The following is an 18,405-nucleotide window of genomic DNA, read 5'->3' as shown; positions in this document are numbered from 1 at the left end:
CCTCATGCCTGGTACACACAGGATTTAGCCCAGCAGAGGCTCAGCACTGTGGCAGCCAGGCACAACCAGCCAGTATGAGCCCTCAAAGCTGTAAATGAAGGTTCACTTCAATCACAGCCTGCAGAAACCATGGCAATATGCTGTTGCCAGCCAAATCTGACCTCTGGATTTCCCCCACTCAATAGGCAACCAACGTTGCAGAGCCTCAGGCAGCTCCTTCCAGTGCTGAAGGAGATGCTGGCTGGAAAGCCAAAGCCCACCACTTGAATGGCATTTCTCAGCTGGTGGATGGTGCCCCAGGGTGAAGGGGGGCAGGGGAGCTATGCAAGTGCTACCAAGAAGCAGGAGTTTCTGCTCACAGACATTGGAGATGGAAATCCCATGAAGAGAGAGCAGGGAGCTCAGCCAAGCAGAACAGAAACACCTGGAGATCATGTGTATCATTTATGTGCAGTGATGTGTATCTGGCTACCCCTGCCACAGATGACTGAAGAGGAGAAGGGGCAGAAGGCCAGGCTCCGTTCCGTGTTATGCCACAATTCTGCATTTAGCTACCCCTGGTCACCCCACAACATTTTGGCCCTAAAATCTTCCTGGGCGCTGTGCCTGATCCCTGCTTTTTAGCTCAGTACAGCTCTAGGAGGACATGAGCTGCCACACAGGCAGAAGTTAAGAGCCAGACACTACAAGTCCTTACCCACCCACTTCAGCTTTTGTTTCGGCAAGATATTCACTAATGGCAGTCCCGGGGAGGGGGGGAAGAAGTGTTGGGCCCTAGCATTGCATTGCATTGCATTGCATAGAGCATATTTCAGACATATTACTTCTGTCTTGAACTCTTTTGAGTTCACTCACTCAAAATCCTTGCAAATATCAGTGGATGGATTAATTTTGTGCACATGAGCGTTTGCTAGTGTGCTTGGGCCTTATTTAATCAGGATGCTACCAAGGGAAACTCAGCCTTCACACCAAAGGAGCACACACTTAACAGAGGCTGCAGGAGCCTTCTGGCAAGGGCACACCTACCCCTCCGGTGAGACAAGCCCTGATTTGGGATGGCTCCTCTGGCTCCTGCCACCCTCCAGCTGAGAAGGGACACACAGTCTTGGAAATTCAAGTATTTGCTGATGAAGCACAAATTAAGAGGCTGAACATCTGTTCTGTGGGAAATTCCAACAGTTAGGGGAGACTCGTTCCAAATCAAAACAAGGACAGCTAAAATGGTGTTTCTTACAAGGCAAATTCAAAACTCCTTCAATTAGCAGCTCCTCAACAGATTTCCTTTCAACTTTTCCTTTTCATTTCACTTAAACTTGCAAATTATACAATAGGATTTAATTGATTTTTTTTCCTAAGGCAATTTCAAACACTAGCCAAAAAGGAAAAAAAAATGTTGCTGGCTTCCCTCTCCCCTCCCCACACCACCATTGAAAAATTTCATTGAAATCAACGTTTTTCCATTCAACTGCTGATTTCAATAAATAGTTTGTTTTGGCAGAATTTGCACTGCCAGCAGTTTTTGACCAGGGATATCCACACAAACGAGGACACTGTTTTTGCAGCAGGTGCCTCCTGCCTCTGCAGGAACTGTTCTGACTCCTCTAGAACATTTCTGACCATCTTTATTAGATTTAGTAAGACCATGGCCTGCAGAGATTATGCACCAAAGGTGGGACAGAGCAGCTAAAGAAGAGGACCAGAAAATTGGGCAGCAAGGTAATTCAGAAAGAGATAGGGTCAGGAACAGTGACAAAAGCCAGAAGCACTTACACCTACCATGTAGGTATGTATAAGACATGCCTGACTGTGCCAAGAAGCTATACAAAACCACATTTCCACCAAGCCTTGTTCTTACAGTTTTCCTTCAATATTAGATTCAATACAGAGATTAAGGGCTCATTTTCTACTTTGGACAGTTCTGTTGAGGAAGGTGCTAGCCAAGGATAACAGGGCTCCTTGAGTAAAGTTAAATACATGCTTAAGTCTCATTTTAAGCATCAGAACCAGTTCCATATACCTGCATTGGGAGAAAAATCTGTTTTTACTACTTGCCTAAGTGATTACTTTGCCAGCCATGGCACAGTTTGCTGACACAGAGAATGCCCCCAAAATGGGGTGTCAGAGTACATGGATGGCTGGTTTGCTATGGCTGCACTTACAGACTCAGGAAGGACAACTCAGCATGGAAAATAGCTTGGCACTGTTTTCTACCCCTTTCCTTTGGTTCCTGTATTGTATTTTTCCTGAGGAGATGGATAGAAGAGTCTGCACAGCATTTTCTTTGTTCCTTGGCTCCTTTACACTGAAGAGATGTGTTGAGAAGCAGACCTGGTCCTGAGGATTGTGGCTGATGTTCCCAATTAACACAGGGGCTTTAACCATTGGTGATGAATTCTGGGAGCCTTGTGACATTGAGCCAGGGCTGGGCAGTCAGTGCCAGGGGGAACAGCAGAAGGAACAACCCCCTTCCATCACTGGTGCTCATCACCCTGTTACTGAGCAGGAAACATGTCTCTCGAGGATGCAAGGGGTCTTTTGCAGAGGAGTTTTCACCCTTCATACAGTTTAAGGGATCTGCCCATAGCCAGAGCCCAGTGTGGTCCCCATGGCACAACAGCTCTCAGAATCACCTCTCCCCTTCCCTGGGGCTCTTGCTAGTCCAGGCCCAGCACCAACCACAGAGACACACAGAATCTCAGTTGGTGAAAGTGCTTCTGGCCTGGCAGGTTTGTAAAACCAGTCCTAGTTTCAACAGCTTGGTAACTGAGCTCCTTAGAGTTTAGCACAAAAGAGTGACTCTTGGAGAGGACTGCCTGCCCCGGAGCAGTTATTGCTCAAGGCAGAGCGGGTGGGAAGGGTTGTCCCTTGGGGCACAAAACCATCTCAAGCAGAGGAAAGGAATGGAAACACCCGTGAGTGTGCCTCAGGAAACGTAACACTGGGGGTCCTCCAGCCCAAACTGGTGCTGTCCGTGCAGAAGGTGCTTAAACAAAACGCTATTCAGCTGTCACTTCCCACTCATGAAGGCTCTGAAAGAGTCAACATCTTGATCTGAATACCTGCAGGGAGGGAGGATGCAGAAAACATGCGTTTAACTGCATGAAACTGAGTGAGGGTTTAGGGATGTTAATTGAATGGCAATAGTCTCAAATAAGAAGAAAACACAAAATCTCTCACTAGGTCTCGCTGAAATGAAACTGCATAGTATCCATGAAGAAAAAAAGCAGAATACAAAGGTTCCTAAGCTCAGAACAGTGGTACGACTCCTTAAAGTGATTCCTCTTTCGCATAAGCTAAAGAACATCACCCTGTAGCTTTTGGTTCTCATCTGTGGCTATGCAAGATGGAGCCTATAGGAATGGTATGTGTTCAAAGCCGCTCTGCACTTCCTTCCTCCATCTGTCCATTGCTCACTTCTTAATGGCACAGTTAGCAAATGCATTCATCACTAATTCTGCAGTTGCTGGTAACCTCCACAGCTGAATCAAATGCAGATTTTCTAAGGAGCCCTGCTAACACTTTGCAGCTGGAATCCAGCAATACTTAAAGTTTACAGTTCTGTGCACTCTGGATTTTGGCAGGTCTCTTTATAATCACATACCTAAAGGCATCATAAACATACCAACTCCTCTCCAACACACACAGTCTGTCCAATCTCCAGAGCATCACAGCATAAAAACACTCCTGAGGCATACAGCCTTCCTGTTGGATGTGCAATTTTGAAACAAGGAATTGGAAAAGCTTCCTTCTCCCTGAGATAGCAACATGCTTCAGTCCCTGCTCCTACTGAGGTGGGTTTGGGAACCAAAAAACTGATGGTACCTTCCAGATCAGCAAGGCACCCTAGTAACTATGTTAACATTAGGTATCTCTTGACTTCGCATACCGAGCCTGATCTTTTCAGAAATCCTTATTCTAGAAGCCATTAAATATTCTGAAATGCCTTCTTAGGAAAGAGTGATTAGCACAGGCTTACTGCTGACAAAGGAAAGACAGATAGAGCTCCGGAGGTGGAGATGGAAAGGTAAAGCTTGCAAAAAAATAAATCTGAGAGAACAGTCCAGAGAGGGGAAGACTGCAAGCATCAGAAAGGAAAGACAGAAGAGACCCATAAACCCACCTGGATACATTTGTGATAGTCATATCAGCATCTCTCCCAAATTACTGCCTCCTTGGAGCATGCACAGCCAAGGGAACAGTCTGATTCTCTTAGCCGTAGTCTCATCATGCAGGAGACATTAATGAAGCAGCCTGAAGGACATATTTGCCCCATCACTGCACCCAGAGATACTGTGTGACTGCAGTGTCATTAGGTCAGCACGCCCACACACCATGCACCTACACCAGTGGCATCAGCAGAAGGGGTGCTGAGCACCTACAGCTCCCACTCAGCCCACAGCCCCCAGGACCTGCAGCTGCTCCTCATCTTTGCCACATCAGGTATCTCAGGGAGGAGTGTGCAATGAGGAGCTGGTGCTGGGAAGCCAGCTGGAAAACAGACTGGGAAGTCAAGGCAGCCTTAAGTCCAAAAGCCCAGATACAAACACTTCCATGCGGGGAGAAGAGGGTGATGTAGACCCGGTGGGTGCCAAGCACATCCACCACACCTGCACAGTAGCACAGCCAAGCACATCACTATAGGTGACCTCACAACACCTGCATATTTATCCTGCAGTCAGGTGCACTTGCACAGCACAAGAAGCTCCTGAAAGACCTTCCTCCTTGCACTGGAGTCTCTGCAAAACAGGTCCCAGGCATCAGGAGAGGTCCTCCAACACCTCTCAAGGATTCCAAAATCATCCAAACTGCACAGGCTGTTCTCTGCTCAACCATCCCCAGTCCTCTGTGAGCACACCAGCCTCGTGGTGATCACACCAGCCTTGTGGTGATCACTGCTATGCCTTTTCTAGCACTTCTTCAGGTAAAGCTCCAAGCTCTGTCTGCAGAGACAGGGAGCCAGCAAGTGCTCAGGGCAGCAGCAGCAGCAGCAATACATGCAGGTGATGCACATGCTGTCCTGTGTCCCTGTTGGGGAGGTTTTGCTTCAGTTCTCAACCACTTTAGCTAAAAAGGAGGGTCTCTTGGAATAAAATTACATTTTGATTTGAGGACAAGGGCAGCAATTAGCAGACACGGTTCATCTGGAAGCCTGGAAATGGTGGAATAAGATACCATGGTGTTCCACGAGACCCTTGTCCTACTGGTTGTTCGCATCCCTTTGTTCTGAACGGAGCTAACTGGGATGCATGCATACACTGCACAAGGCAGGCAGAGACACCCAAGCCAGCGCGTACTGGAAGCAGTCCAGCCCTGCCAGCATTGCACTCTACCTGCACCAGCCAGCGCAGGGAAAGGCTCAGTTTGTTAACTCGGACTGAAAGGAATGCTCTGCTTCCATCTTCTGCAATAGCCCAGATTTCTCCGACTTGCTTCTCAGTTTAGTGCTGCTTTTGTTTAGATGGTGCTGAAGGCCAGAAGCTACTACAGCATTTTATAGAAACTGGAGAACAAGAAACAGGCAGCAGTACCTCCACCTACCTGAATCAAACTTGCTGTTTACCATCTACTTAGAGAAACAGCACCGGCTCACAGCATGAGGAACATGGCAGAGGAACCACACAGTCTTTGACTCACAAGCATTAAAATTTTTGTGCTTACCTACCTGAGAGGCACACATTGGCTTGTCCCCACAAACACACACACTGCACAAGCCATAAACAACCTTCCCATGAATCTGCCACGCACATAAGGTATGAGGCACACGTGATGGTTACCAAAGGTGTTGTCTACAGTTCTGCAAGAGATGCCAGCAGAAGTGGACACTCAGAACCAGAGGCACAAGACAAAGAAATTAAAGGTTAAGATCAACATGGAAATCTTGGGAGCAAGCCTTAAAGCGGGTTTCTTCTGTAGAATGTTTGTAACGGAGAAACAAGCTCTGTGCCCAACTCCCAACCCAGCTTTAATTTTTCAAAACAAGAAACCGCTTGACAGTTTTTCCTCATCAAAACAAAATTAATCCCAGTATTGCATCTCTCTACTCAAAAACACATCCAGAGGGACTGTAGAGTGATTCACACCCACAACCACTATGGGAAACCGTTTGCACTCAAAGTGCAACAAGCCAACACTGATTCACCCACATAATTACAGGCAGACACTGATTCACAGCTACTGCAACTGCAGACAGACTGACTCACAATCAAAGCAACTGCAGACTCAGGCTCACAAGCACAACTGGAACTACAACCGTGCTGACAGTACTCACAGTCTGCAATCATATGTACATACAAATCCTTGGAAAACTGGCTAGCACCCTAACCAATGCAAACACGGCTAGCCAAGCTCTGCACTTTTTGCTGGCACTCTTGACCTTCACCCCACAGCCATCTTTCCTTCACCTATGGAACAATATCCAATTGTTCCTTCCATGACAGCCCTTGCACTTGCCAAGCATGACTGTCAAAGCCTGAACCTAGGAGCAGAGCCCTATGATGCACATTCAGACACACAACGCGTACAGGCACAGTAAGTGTATCTGGCGCAAGACATCAGCGTACATCCACTTTGATACTGTATGTCTGTGCACTGACTGCGCTGACTTAGTGTTTCCAGAATATAAGTAAATGCAAGCCAAGTATAATACACTTAGCCCATGGGCAAAGGAGATGGCAAAAGACTCACCACTGGGCAAAAGCTTGAAAGGCAGGATTATTTACTACACTCGCTGGCTGAGTATGTAATTATGTCAGTGTTCAGCCTGGGTATTGTGCTACTTTTTGTAAACAGTTGGCAGGAATACTCCTACTGAGATGAGGGGTTGGGCTGCTTCTCCAATGTTGAGAGAAGCAGGCTGAAGAGGACAAGGTCTACTTAGAGAAAAGAAACTGAGGTGAAAGAATGGATTAAGCAGGAAAAGACAAAGGGAAAGCTAAGAGTGAAGTGAGACAGGCAGCAGTCTACAGACAAAGAGGGAAGGAGAAAGAACAGAAGGAGGAAAGCTGCATGATGCAGACTTGTTGTAAGAAGCTCCAGAATTGAGGAAAAGCAGCAGCCTCCCAGTGCTGAGCATGTCTCACAGCAGTGCAGACAATGCATCTGTGCATCCCCAGGCACCGAGCTCGGCTGCGTGCTGCGAACCGGGAGGAGGTTCCAGGGGAAAGGACGCAGCTTCCAGCCAAGCCTGTACCAAGGGGCCCAGGTGTAGCCACAACCCTTCCAGCTGCTCACAGCTCTCAGAAAAGAACAAGAGTGTTGGGCTCATGCTCTCCTGCCTCTGTGCATGTGTGTGCGTCTGCGCTGCAGGGCACCCAGCCACCATGGGCACAGGCTGAAGGGCAGGCTGACAAACTCCACCAAGGCAGCATCACCTCAAACCCACCTGAAATCCTTTATCCACCAGGGTTAAGAGAAAGTTAAGAGACAGACTACAGGAGAGGACTTGCCTGAACCACACATAGCATCTTCTAGTTGTAGGCTGGACCTGCCTCACCACCTGTTATTTTTCTTCTTCACACTCCGCACATGGAAGCTAAGAGGACCAAGAAATGAGGGAGCAAACCCGCTCTGCTGCTGCTGTCAGAACAACTCGGGTGAGCAGACACTCAGAAATGCTCTTGCTAGCTAGCCCACGACAGCGGGAGTCTTCACCAGAGGGTCCCAGTTCCCCATTTCTCTCAGAAGATGCTGCTGTGTTTGCAGCCAGTCAGCAGAAGATTCAGGGGAGAGACTACAGATGCAATTGGCCAGGGAAATGAACTATTTGTTCAATTATACTTCTCTTGTCCAGACGAGAATTGTTCTGGCAGAAGGCAGAGCGAGGAACAATGGATAAGTGTTGCAGTGGGGACTGTCTAATGCTTAATTGCATTACGCTACTCCTTTTTAATGATCCATATCTCAGTCCTAGTAACTCTGGGGGGAGGAGGAAAGATCTGGAGCTCTTTTCCTTTTCCTCCCATACTAACCTAAGAGACTGCAGCCCCCAAAACTCCCCCTTTTCCTCCTCACCCCGACACAGTATCAGTGCCCATTAGGCCTGGCTGCAGAATTCAGGGGGAAATTTGACTTTGCCTGACTACACCATTCTCCCTGCATTCACTGGCCGGCTCTAGGAACGGGGCTCAGTACTGTCCTCGTCCAGACGTTTTTCCATCGAAGCCACTCACACCTCTCCCCACTCTCCAGCCGGCAGTGACAGGCGGGGGGAGCTGGAGCCCCGGGGGGTCCTCAGCGAGGGGGAACCCCCGGCACGGCTCGGGCGTCCGCTTTATTCTGGAGCAACACGCTCCGGAGTTTCTGCGGGAGTGAAGATGCTCCGACCCCGCGGCCGCCCTCCCGAGCCCCCCTGCCCGGAGGATGCGAGCAAAGCAGAGCCCCCCCCCTTTCCCCGCGGGGCCGCTGCTCCCCCTATTGTTCACCGGCCCGTAGACAATAGCCGGGGGGCGGCGCAGCACCCGGGAGCCCCATCCCCGGCCGGGGGGTCTGCACTGCTCCCCGCGCCTCCCCCCCACCCCCACCCCCAGCCCCAGCCCCCGGCGGGGCGCGGAGCGGAGTGGGGAGCCCCGGGGGAGCAGGGACGCGATCCACCGCCGCGCCCCGCACGCACTCACCGCCGCGCCGGCTGCCCCCGCGAGGGGGGGGCGTGGGGGGGGGACGGGACGGGACCGGACCCGCTCCGCAGCGCTCCGCGGGGCTGCGCGCCCCCGAGCCCGCCGTGCCGCCCGGCCCGGGCTGCCAGCCGCCGCCTGCGCGCTCCTCCGGCCGCGGCGAGGGAGGGCGGGAGGGAGGGAGGGGGGAGGGAGAGAGGGAGGGGAAGCAGCATCCCCCCGCCTTCCTCCTCCTCCCCGCGCCCCGGAGGAGGGTTTACCCACCCGCTTTGTGCGGAGCTGCCCTCCCCGCAGCGCGGACGGGGGGGACGGGTCGCTGCCGCTCCCCCTGGCTCCCGGGTTGGGGCCACCGCCCCGGGCGATGCCCCGGGGCCTTCTGCCAAACCCCGGCACCGCGGCAGCCCCCCCGCCCTCCTTTCCGCGCAGGAGGATGAGCAGAGCAAGGCTGGCTGCTCCCAACGTCTACCTGTTGAAGGGGGGAGCTCCCCAAGGCGCTGGTGCTCTGCGAGGGGGTGGCCAGCACCCCACGGAGTGCACTGCGCCTCAGCTCCTGCCAACTTGGCTCCTCGCTGCAAGGCCGGGCCGAATCCCGGGTCTGCCCGCGGGGCAGGGAAGTTTGGCCTCGCAACTTGGAATTGCTGAGGTTTATATCTCAGTAAAACGGCATGCGGAGGAAAACAAATGCGGGGAAGGGGGGGGGAGGAGGAGGAAGAGAGGTTAAAACGCAGCAAGAAGTAGGCAGTGAAAACAAGGACAGATTCAGCGTGGCAGTGCGGGAATCCCAGAGGAAGGGCGACGCGAAATGCGCTGGACAGAGCTGGCTGGGCTTCGGAGGTTTTGCGGAGACACACGACAGTGAAGCTGGGAAGGCAAAAGCTGACAGTAAGGCGCACTCAAAATATATTGTCCCTGCAGAGCTCTCCTTGTTAAACACGCACTGCAAAACTCAGCTGCAGCTATGACTCCAAGGTACATAACCATTCCTCCATCATTGAGAATGCGGGATGAGATGAAGAATCATAACTGCAGGCATTACTGACCACCCCACAATTCCTCTAAAATACTCTTTGTTTTGAATACTTAAAATAACATGCAAACATACTTCAGGGGAAGGCCCCTCGATGCAGGAGTGATTAAATTCAGTTTAACTGTCAGTTCTCTGCATTTTGATACCAGAAAATGACCCAGTTCTTCATTCTAGGAAAAAGTTAGAGGCAATCACTGTTCTGCCTTATCCCTGTAGACCACAGCCATCCTGACTTTGGTGAGATAGGAACATTCATCATGACCTTTTTCTGGACAGTAGAAAGAGAACATAGGCTCTCTTTCAAAGCAAATTTTCATCTCCCTATGATCTGATCATGATCTTTACTAATCCAGGTATCCAGACTTACATCTGTTGGCAGTGGTTCACATGCCAGTAGAGTTCTACTGTTCTCTGCTGGATTGGGGCCATAGGCCAGACCAGATGAGCCTCACATGATCTGAAGAGCAACATCTTGAGCAAAAACTGAGCTTAGTCACACAGTGCCCCCACAATTAAATCTGACCTATCTTAGACCAAAGGAGGAAGAGTCCTTAGTGTTACTGCAACACTTGGCTCTTACAGGAACTTTGTGGCTACCACAAACCTCATGTAATCAAGGTTCTTCAGCCCTCAATACCACATCCAGCCCCAGGTGATGGAGATTAAATACTCACAGGACAAGTTTAAAGCATCAGCAAACACGTCTTCAAGTTGTTATTTTCTGGTCTCTGAAAGATACTTTGCCTGAGCTGCAAGGACCTTATTTTTGAGATATTGTGTGGACAGCTAACATTTTAATTGTCCTTAGTCTGCTCATACATGAATGACAGCAACTCGTACATGGTGTGGGGCTGTTCCCATTTTTAAAAGTCTGTTTCTGCATTGAATTCCTCCTGCCATAATCTAAAGCATCACTCAGGAAGACAGCTGTGTGTGCTTGCCAGCAGAGGAGCTTTTTTGCTGGTCTCCACAACTGGGGCAAATCATAAGACCATAGGAAAATTCACATCAGAATAGGTTTCAGGACATCATCTAGCCCAACCTCCTACTCAAAGCATTGTCAGCTAAGGAAGAGCTCTGTGAGCAACACTTGGCCATACTTATTCACACTGAATTTCTGCTTATGTTGAAGTTCCCTCCAAGGCACATCTTCTGTTCCCAATTTATATGCTTGTGAACACAAGAGTATTGGCAAGGGAACAGTGAAGAGCTCAGAGGGAGTCCCAAGGCACAGCCATTCACTTGGATAAAAGCCCCAGGGTGACGTTCCGTTGGAGAATATCACCGAGATGACCATACCCAGAGGTGGGACCAGACACAAGACCTGGGTACCTCAAGAACATTGGTTGCCTGGAGACCTAGAGCAGAAGAGGCCCTAATACTGTTCTTCATCCTTTCCAAACTGACTCAGCTACTGGCATGAACTGCCTTGGATATGAAAACAGGCACGAAACGGAATCAGTGAGACAAGCATATCCAGAGACAGAAATGACTCAGGATTTTAAATGGCTCATATTGAAGAACATTCCAAGATTTACAGATTTAAGTAGTGCTAACAATAGTCACAGGCAATGGAAACCATGGTTCTCTTGAGGCCTGTTCATCCACGAGCAACAGCCATACAGACTTCCCCAGGAGCAACATATCTCACTCCACTCTGAGGTGTCTTCTAAAAAGACTGACTCCTCCACTCAGAAGTCTCCTCTGACACTGCCAGCAGCCTGAAACAGTCTTGGGTATGATGCCCTTTGTTGGAAAAGTTGTTCTTAGAATCTAAAAATTGTATTAAATCTCTCCCTTTGTAGCCACACCACATGCCAAGTTCTCCTTATAAAGTTGGGGGAAGTGGCCATAATTGGGGTCAGAGAGAAAAGAAAGCACAAGGTAAGGAATTACAAGGGTGTAGCCACATGAACAGTGAGTTGCTAAGAGCAGAGCAGGATACACAGCACCTAAAAAGTACCCCTAAATGAGGTCAGTGGACATGCACATTGCAACTCTTTCCACCCCTCCAGATGTGCTGATCCACACCACATCAGCTCATGAAAATCTTTGGCAGAGCAGGCACCTGTGCACCACAGCAACAATCAAAATCTCCACCAGTCAAATCCCTCCTGGATTATAGAGGCTGCACCAAACAGACTCTAAAGCTTTTCATGATCTGTGCCCCTTATGGTTTGGCTGCAACAGTGAGGGCTGGCTGGCTCACCCCGCCAGCTAGCCCTGCAGGGACATCAGGGGAGGTCCTGTTAATGATGGAGACAGTGGAAGTCCTCCTTCATCCCAGCCAGTGCTGAAAGCCAACTGACCCAAAAGGGAGGAGAGTACTCCTACCATCTGGACAGTGCATGATGACCGAGTTAAAGACACAAGGGCTATTCAGCAGTAACACAGGATGGTTTTGAACAACAGGGGATGCTGTCAGGGGAAGGGGGGAGAGGCTTTGGCCAGGGAAGAAGGTGGTAGCTAGCTCAAGAAGTCCAGCTTTAGACACCCTTTTCTTTGGGCGGTAGGTGTAGTGCTATCAATAGCTGGCATTAGCTAGTTGGAATTGTCTTGATCTCTGCTTTGTTCAGAAGGAAAGGCAACCCTCCACTAAGAGCATCAGTCTCTGTGGATACATCCATCAATTTAGAAGGCATAAAAACATCTTGTGAAATCTGTAAGTAATTATCTTTTAATGCATCACTCCATCATAAGGCTTTTTATTTCCTTCTTAAAATATATAACTTCCCTTCCCCCCCCCTCCCCTTTACCTGCTGGAACACTTACCTGGACTCTGGTACACTCCGGGAGCTGATGGCTTTGAGGCAAAACCCTTCTTAAGGTGATCAGGGTTAAAATATTGGTGTTGCCATACTAGTAAAGAGTAATCTCTCAAAATGGAAGTACAGCAGCCTGGGGGTATCTTGCTAATAATTAGCTAAGCCTTTCCCTCCAGTCACCCTACTCACCTATCCAGAATAAAAGTATGCCTAGTTTTAGATCCAAGCTACAGTGTCATTGAAGTGAATGAGACTGCAGACTTAACCCCTACTATAGCAAAGCAGAAGAGTCCATTATGAAGGTACAGGCTGGCGCAAGAGGTTAGGGATGTGCAGCACAGCTCCAATACACTCACATCTTTGGAGGCAAGTCCATGACATGGCCATTCATCCCACCCAACACCCACACTCAGCATCCAAGGGAGCTGGCTGCAGCTATGTTGCAATGGCTGGGATGAAGGACCGAGCCAGGCAGCAGGTGACCTTCCTCAGTGCTGAAAGTCAGGAGGGTGGTGTGCTGAGGGAGACATGTCCCGGTAACACACAGCTCCCCAGGGACACTGGGTGTTGCAGACATGCTCCGAAGCTGAAGATTCATCAGCACAGGGAGGGCACTGCAGTTAGAAAGGTCCTGACCCCTTGTGCACAGGCATCCTCTTCAGCATGGAGCAGGTCCTGTTTTCCCCACACATTAGCTAACCCTGAGCACAGCAGAGTCCTTTGCACCAGTCCTGTGTGAAGTGGCCTCTGCAAGCTGACATCCGCACTGAGGCCCTCTCATGCTGTGGGGAAAGCAGCCAGCTTGAAGTCACTAAGCAGACAGGTGGTTGGTTGATGCAGGCAGGAGGCCAGAACAAAAGATACTCTGGCTGCATAGGGGTCTAACCCCTTCCCTGAAAGTTGCTGGTCCCACTCACTGCCAAGAACCACCATGCTAACAACCTCCTCTCAAAGAGCTGGGAGAAAGAAGCTCTCTTCTCCCACCACCCCTTCCTCTCTCAAAGCACCCAGGACCATCTCAACAGCACTACAGAACCAACTCCTGCTCTGCCTTTCTGGCGCTGCCCCATTCTCACTCTCCATCCCCACTGGGCCAGCTGCCCCTTCTCCCCACCTGCCTGCTCCTTGCAACCATAGCAGCATCAGAGCCGGCTGCTGCCTGGTGTTTTATTAGCCCATCTCCATGGCAACTCGCCTACAGCTTAACTCAGAGAGACCCCTATCTCACCTCGGCCATAAATCAGCCACCAGCCTGCATCCCCGGTCAGAGACAGGGGTCACCGCTCATCCTGCATGCTGCTGGGAGCCTTTATGTCACCATCCCAGCCCGCCTGGGGGGGCTGTCCCATGCAAGGCAGCAGGCATGGCAGAGCTCTGTGTCCCTCTGTGGCACCACATTTTCACCCCTCAATCAAAGCCTAATAGTCATCCGAAGAAACAGTATCAAAAAGCTGGTGGTTTTCCCAGTTTGCCGGCAAACTGGAGCCACCCATACAAACCAGCAATGAGCTGGTGCTCTTCATTCTCTGGGCAGGGAGCAGAGCCCTGGGCCAGCCCCCAGAAAACAGGCATAGCACTGGGCTGGGACAGAAAGGCAGCATTTCCTTCCTCCATGGTAAGGCAGCCCCCTCTGTTCCTTGTCCATGGTAAAGCCCTCAAAGCCTGCCAAGAGGCAACAAAGAGCCACTTAAAATGCAATGCTATCCAGAAACAGTTCAAAGGCAACCCTTTCCCAAGCACAGTTCAAAGAAAAGGCTCCCTTTCAAAGTGTTCTTTCATCAAGACTGTCCTTTGGGCACCACCTTACCAGTAAACCCACTGCACATGTGCTGGCAAGTTAAAAGTAGGTGACTGATAAGAATCTGCGGGTCCCCACAAGAGAAGACTTTCCTCCACACTTGTTCCCTGGGGCACTGGGAAAGGGCCTGTGGGACATGCTGCTCTTTTCACCCTCTCACACAGAAAAGATGTGTTCTTGCTGCTGAAACTCTCTACCTCTAGACCTTAGACATAGAAAATGGAGAGAATTTTTTCTTTGTATCCCACATGTTATGCAGTTTGCCACTTCAAGCACCTGATAATGTTGGGGCTAAATTTTGGCAACACAAATGCAAAGGTGGCTACCACCACCAGAAGTTTAGTCTATCGAAGCCAGGCAAAGTAAATGAGAAAGGAAGCATCATCTTTAGCAGCTGTTGGAGGTGTTGCAGGGCTGTGCTTGTGGGAAGAGGAAGGTGATGGGCTAAGGCAGAGTCATCAAATGGCTAACCCGAGGTCACAGACACAATACATGACATAACAGACAGGTTTAATGTGCACTAATGGAAAATATTATAATTTTTCCTCACCTTTCCACATTCCCTGAGAGGTACTGATCTACATATATAATCCCAAGGGATGCCTGAGGCACAACACGATGTTTCTATACAAGATTACATAATCCTGCTGCTTTAGATAAGGGCTCCAGTATATCTGGTGTTTTACCCATAGCCGAAGGAAATCCAGAAGTGGGCATTGGGATAGGTATATATCTTCATTTTACATAAATGTTCAGCATGTGTACCCACAAAACTCAAAGAGCTAAAAACCCCTTCTTGCAGGACACTGCAGAGCTTGAGGTCTGTGTCTCAGCAGATCCTGGTAAAGCAAAGAACTGGAGCCTTATTTCTATGACAAAACATGTCCATCTAAATCTTCAGAAGCCAGGTCCAAGTACATGGAGAAGTACCAGAGCTCTTTTAGCAGGGATAGCTGTCTTGAATTTCAAGAACTATATGCTGGCAGTGGAACAAATTCATAAAAGCTAATGGGCCTGAGACTGTATTTGTCCTGCAGTCCCTTGGCAAGAGCAAAAATAAACCTGGAGAGAAAGACCTGTTCACATACTCTTAGTTTTCTCTTCTGCAGTTACAATAGCAGCATTGGTTCAAAAATCCCCCTGTGGAGTCATAAGGTTTTAGGTGCCTCAGCATTTCTATTTCTAACATTGCGCATGCCTGTCAAGTCCAAATATGCTTAAGCAATTTAGGTACCTAACGCTCATCTAAATCAACTGCTTAGGAAGGCTGGCTTTAAGAGCCTTGCTTGCTTGCTTTTCTGATCCAGGGTCCTTCTGAGTTTGTCTCTGCACCCACAAAGCTGTGAACTCATTTTTTGTTTCAAGAGTAAGTGGAGAGTAGCATGAAGTCAAAACCTGAAACTTGAAACAGGGCCAAATAGGAGGAGGTTCACACCAAAAATTGCAGGAGTTGACAACAGTAGCTGAAGTGTTTGAAAAATGCCGTATGTTCGTATTACATGGAATATGTTATTTCAGGTCTTCCCTCCTTTCCAAATACCTTCCTCAGCTTTCTCTGTCAACTCAAAGGAGACCCTCATGTCATCATAGCTTGATAAACTGAGCTTAGTTTACAGCTGCACACCAAACAATAGTGAGCCTCCTGGCACAAAGATGTTGCTGAGCTTCAGGTGCAAAGGCCATTAGGAGAATAAATCCTGAGGGAAGTATGAGCTCTGGTGCACTCAGAAACCTACCACATCTGGAGACTGTACTTTCACTGAAACAGCTATTTCAGGATCCTCTCCATCAAGCAGGATAGTTAGCCACACAATATGATTGTAGATAAGAGCCTGTCAGCTGGAGAGCAGAAGTTTCCTAAAGACTTCAGCTGAACCTGCTACTCCAACAAGAGTGCTAAATGTCACCCCATTGCCTGTGCTATGGTCCCTGAAAGGATTAATATCTTGCCATATTTGGTAAACTTTACAAGGGATCACAGGAAGCTGAGGGACTGCCTAACACTGAGTGGATCTCATCAGCTCTAATGAGCTCAAACAAAACAGGAGATACCCAGGTAATATGAGCCTTCATGATATTAAGGTGAGTGGTGGCTGCAGGAGACAGGAAATTCCAACTGCTGACTCCTGGAAGCGTCTGCATGAGAAGCTGAGGTTGAGCCAGAAGCTCAGTAGTTAATGAAAGGAGGAACTGCTCAGGAATGGTTCATGTGTTAGCCTTGTCCTGCTTGGCATGTGGTGAAGCACAAAAAAAGGGGCAGTTCAAAGCCCAAAGGCTGTCTCCCTGTCACTCACATCTTCTCATGCCTATACCATCTGCACAGCTGGTGCCAGGGGTGGAAGCATCCTGGAGGACTGGCTTATCCATCAATTCAGGTCCTGTCCATCCCTAACTTCATTAGGATTGATGGTGAACCCCACTCTCAGAAACACCTTCAGGCACATGCATTGAAAACTACTACACCAGTTGCCTGCCAGAACTGGGCCAACACTGAGGCAGACGGACGTTAGGCTACAGGTCCTGGGGCAGGCAGCTGGGACTTCTTCCTGGCACAGTGCTTTGGAGAATCCAGCTATAGTTGTGCCTACAAATGTACCACTGATAGTCAATGCTCTCCCAGGGCCTGTCTGCTTCAGGAGGGTTTTTTTTAGAGTAAACAGATCAGAGACAAGCAGCAAGAGGAGTTGTGCATTAGATGACAGGAAGGCACACGGCAGAGCAAAGCAGCTATGCACCAGAGGAAGAGCCACAGGGCAGAGAGACAGACAGATGTTCTGCTGCTGCTATCAGCTGTCTGGCAATGGGACATGGAGCCTCTGGAAAGGCAGTCAGTCTCAGCCAAATAGGAAAACACAGGCCCAGGGACTCAAAGGACACTCAAGATGAGAAAAGAGATTCTGTAACTGTCCCCAAAGCAGCAATGCTCATCACAGGCCAAGTTACATGACCCAGAACAGCCCTGCATGGAGGGAAGCTCTGAGGCTGGTTGGGCTGTGATGAGCATCACTGCTTCCACTCAGCCCCACATCCCAAAGCACACCAGCCTTCAATACTCGGAAATTCGAAACAGCAAGTTTTCTTAAGTCTTCTCCCCCCCACACCAGCTGAAAACAGCCAGAACAAGATGGTCCTACAATGGCTTGGTCAAACACTCAGCAAAGATTCAGGTTAGCTATTTCCTTCATATGCCTCCCTAGTCCCAGGTCTTGGGCTGTTCAGGTGACTCCAAAGCAGCAGCCAGTCTGAGCCAGGGTCCTGGCTCTGCGTTACCCCCAGTGCTGACACACTTCACTTGCAGGTCTGGACTTGGGTGCTTTAGTCAAACTTCACAGGATTTACCAGAGCAAGCTTTACTTTGTTCCAACTGATAGGAGGAGAGAAGATAATAATTAGCAGGATCCATTCTGCTTTTCCCAGTCCAGCCAAGCCTACCATTAGGGAGGAGAGCTCCTCCTGTCTGGGAGCCACTGCACATGCCACCCTCTCAATTTGTAAGTAGTGGAATAAGAATGCTAGTCAGCTGGGAAATCTGCCTAAGTAAATGACATTCTCAAGTGCTTTATAATCTGAGGAAGGCAGCCTCTCATTTCGCTGCTAATGGGCTGCAGTGGGGTAGCACCAAAATTTCTGCTGTGGACCCACATGCACCCAGGAACACTTCTTTAGCTAATTCTCTCCAGGATCTATGCCAGCAGCCACAGCTGGTTACCTGGGAGAACCTTCTAGATCCTGCTAAGAGTTTGTGTCAGTAATTAAACTGCCTCAGTCTCGCAGCATTTGCTCCCTCCTCAAGGTATCATGAGCATATACTGTTTAAGGAATGGTCCAGGCAGAAGAGACTCTTGGGTCAAGGAATATGGGAGCTACAGAAAAGCCCAGAGGCAGATTTAAGGACAGCTGCAGTGATATTTCCATGGACAGGACTTAAGAAGTGAAAGAACAGAGGTTATGAGTCAAGACAGAAGCTGCACAGCACCTGGCAAATCACACACTGAAATATTAACTAAAATAACCGTCTGTCTCATCTCTTTTAAATTCAGTTGCACAGGGGAATCCATCAAGGTAATTTATGGTGTGTAGCTGCTTATATGCCAATCAAAGGAAGCCCATAGTAACAAGTGTGTTAAAAGAGACCTCATTGATTGTTATCTCCACAAACACAGGCTTAATTCCTTCAATCCCAGTTAATCAGGCTACTTTGTTACA

General features: G+C 49.2%; 1 protein-coding gene across 1 annotated transcript in view; it reads right to left on the bottom strand.

Annotated features, from left to right (window-relative positions):
• GABRA3 (gamma-aminobutyric acid type A receptor subunit alpha3) overlaps positions 1 to 8,812 on the bottom strand; it is a gene marked incomplete at its 5' end in the record, with an annotated part of 77,637 nt that extends 68,825 nt beyond the window's left edge. The window contains one exon of the mRNA XM_042807206.1: positions 8,613 to 8,812. Coding sequence (XP_042663140.1) covers positions 8,613 to 8,812 — 200 coding nt within the window. The remainder of the gene's footprint in view (positions 1 to 8,612) is intronic.
• Between the last annotated feature and the right edge of the window lie 9,593 nt (positions 8,813 to 18,405).

The sequence above is a fragment of the Tyto alba genome, unplaced genomic scaffold, assembly GCF_018691265.1.
Source record: "Tyto alba isolate M040663 unplaced genomic scaffold, T.alba_DEE_v4.0 Super-Scaffold_5, whole genome shotgun sequence".
NCBI lineage: Eukaryota > Metazoa > Chordata > Aves > Strigiformes > Tytonidae > Tyto > Tyto alba.
This window is presented reverse-complemented; position numbering and strand designations above follow the sequence as displayed.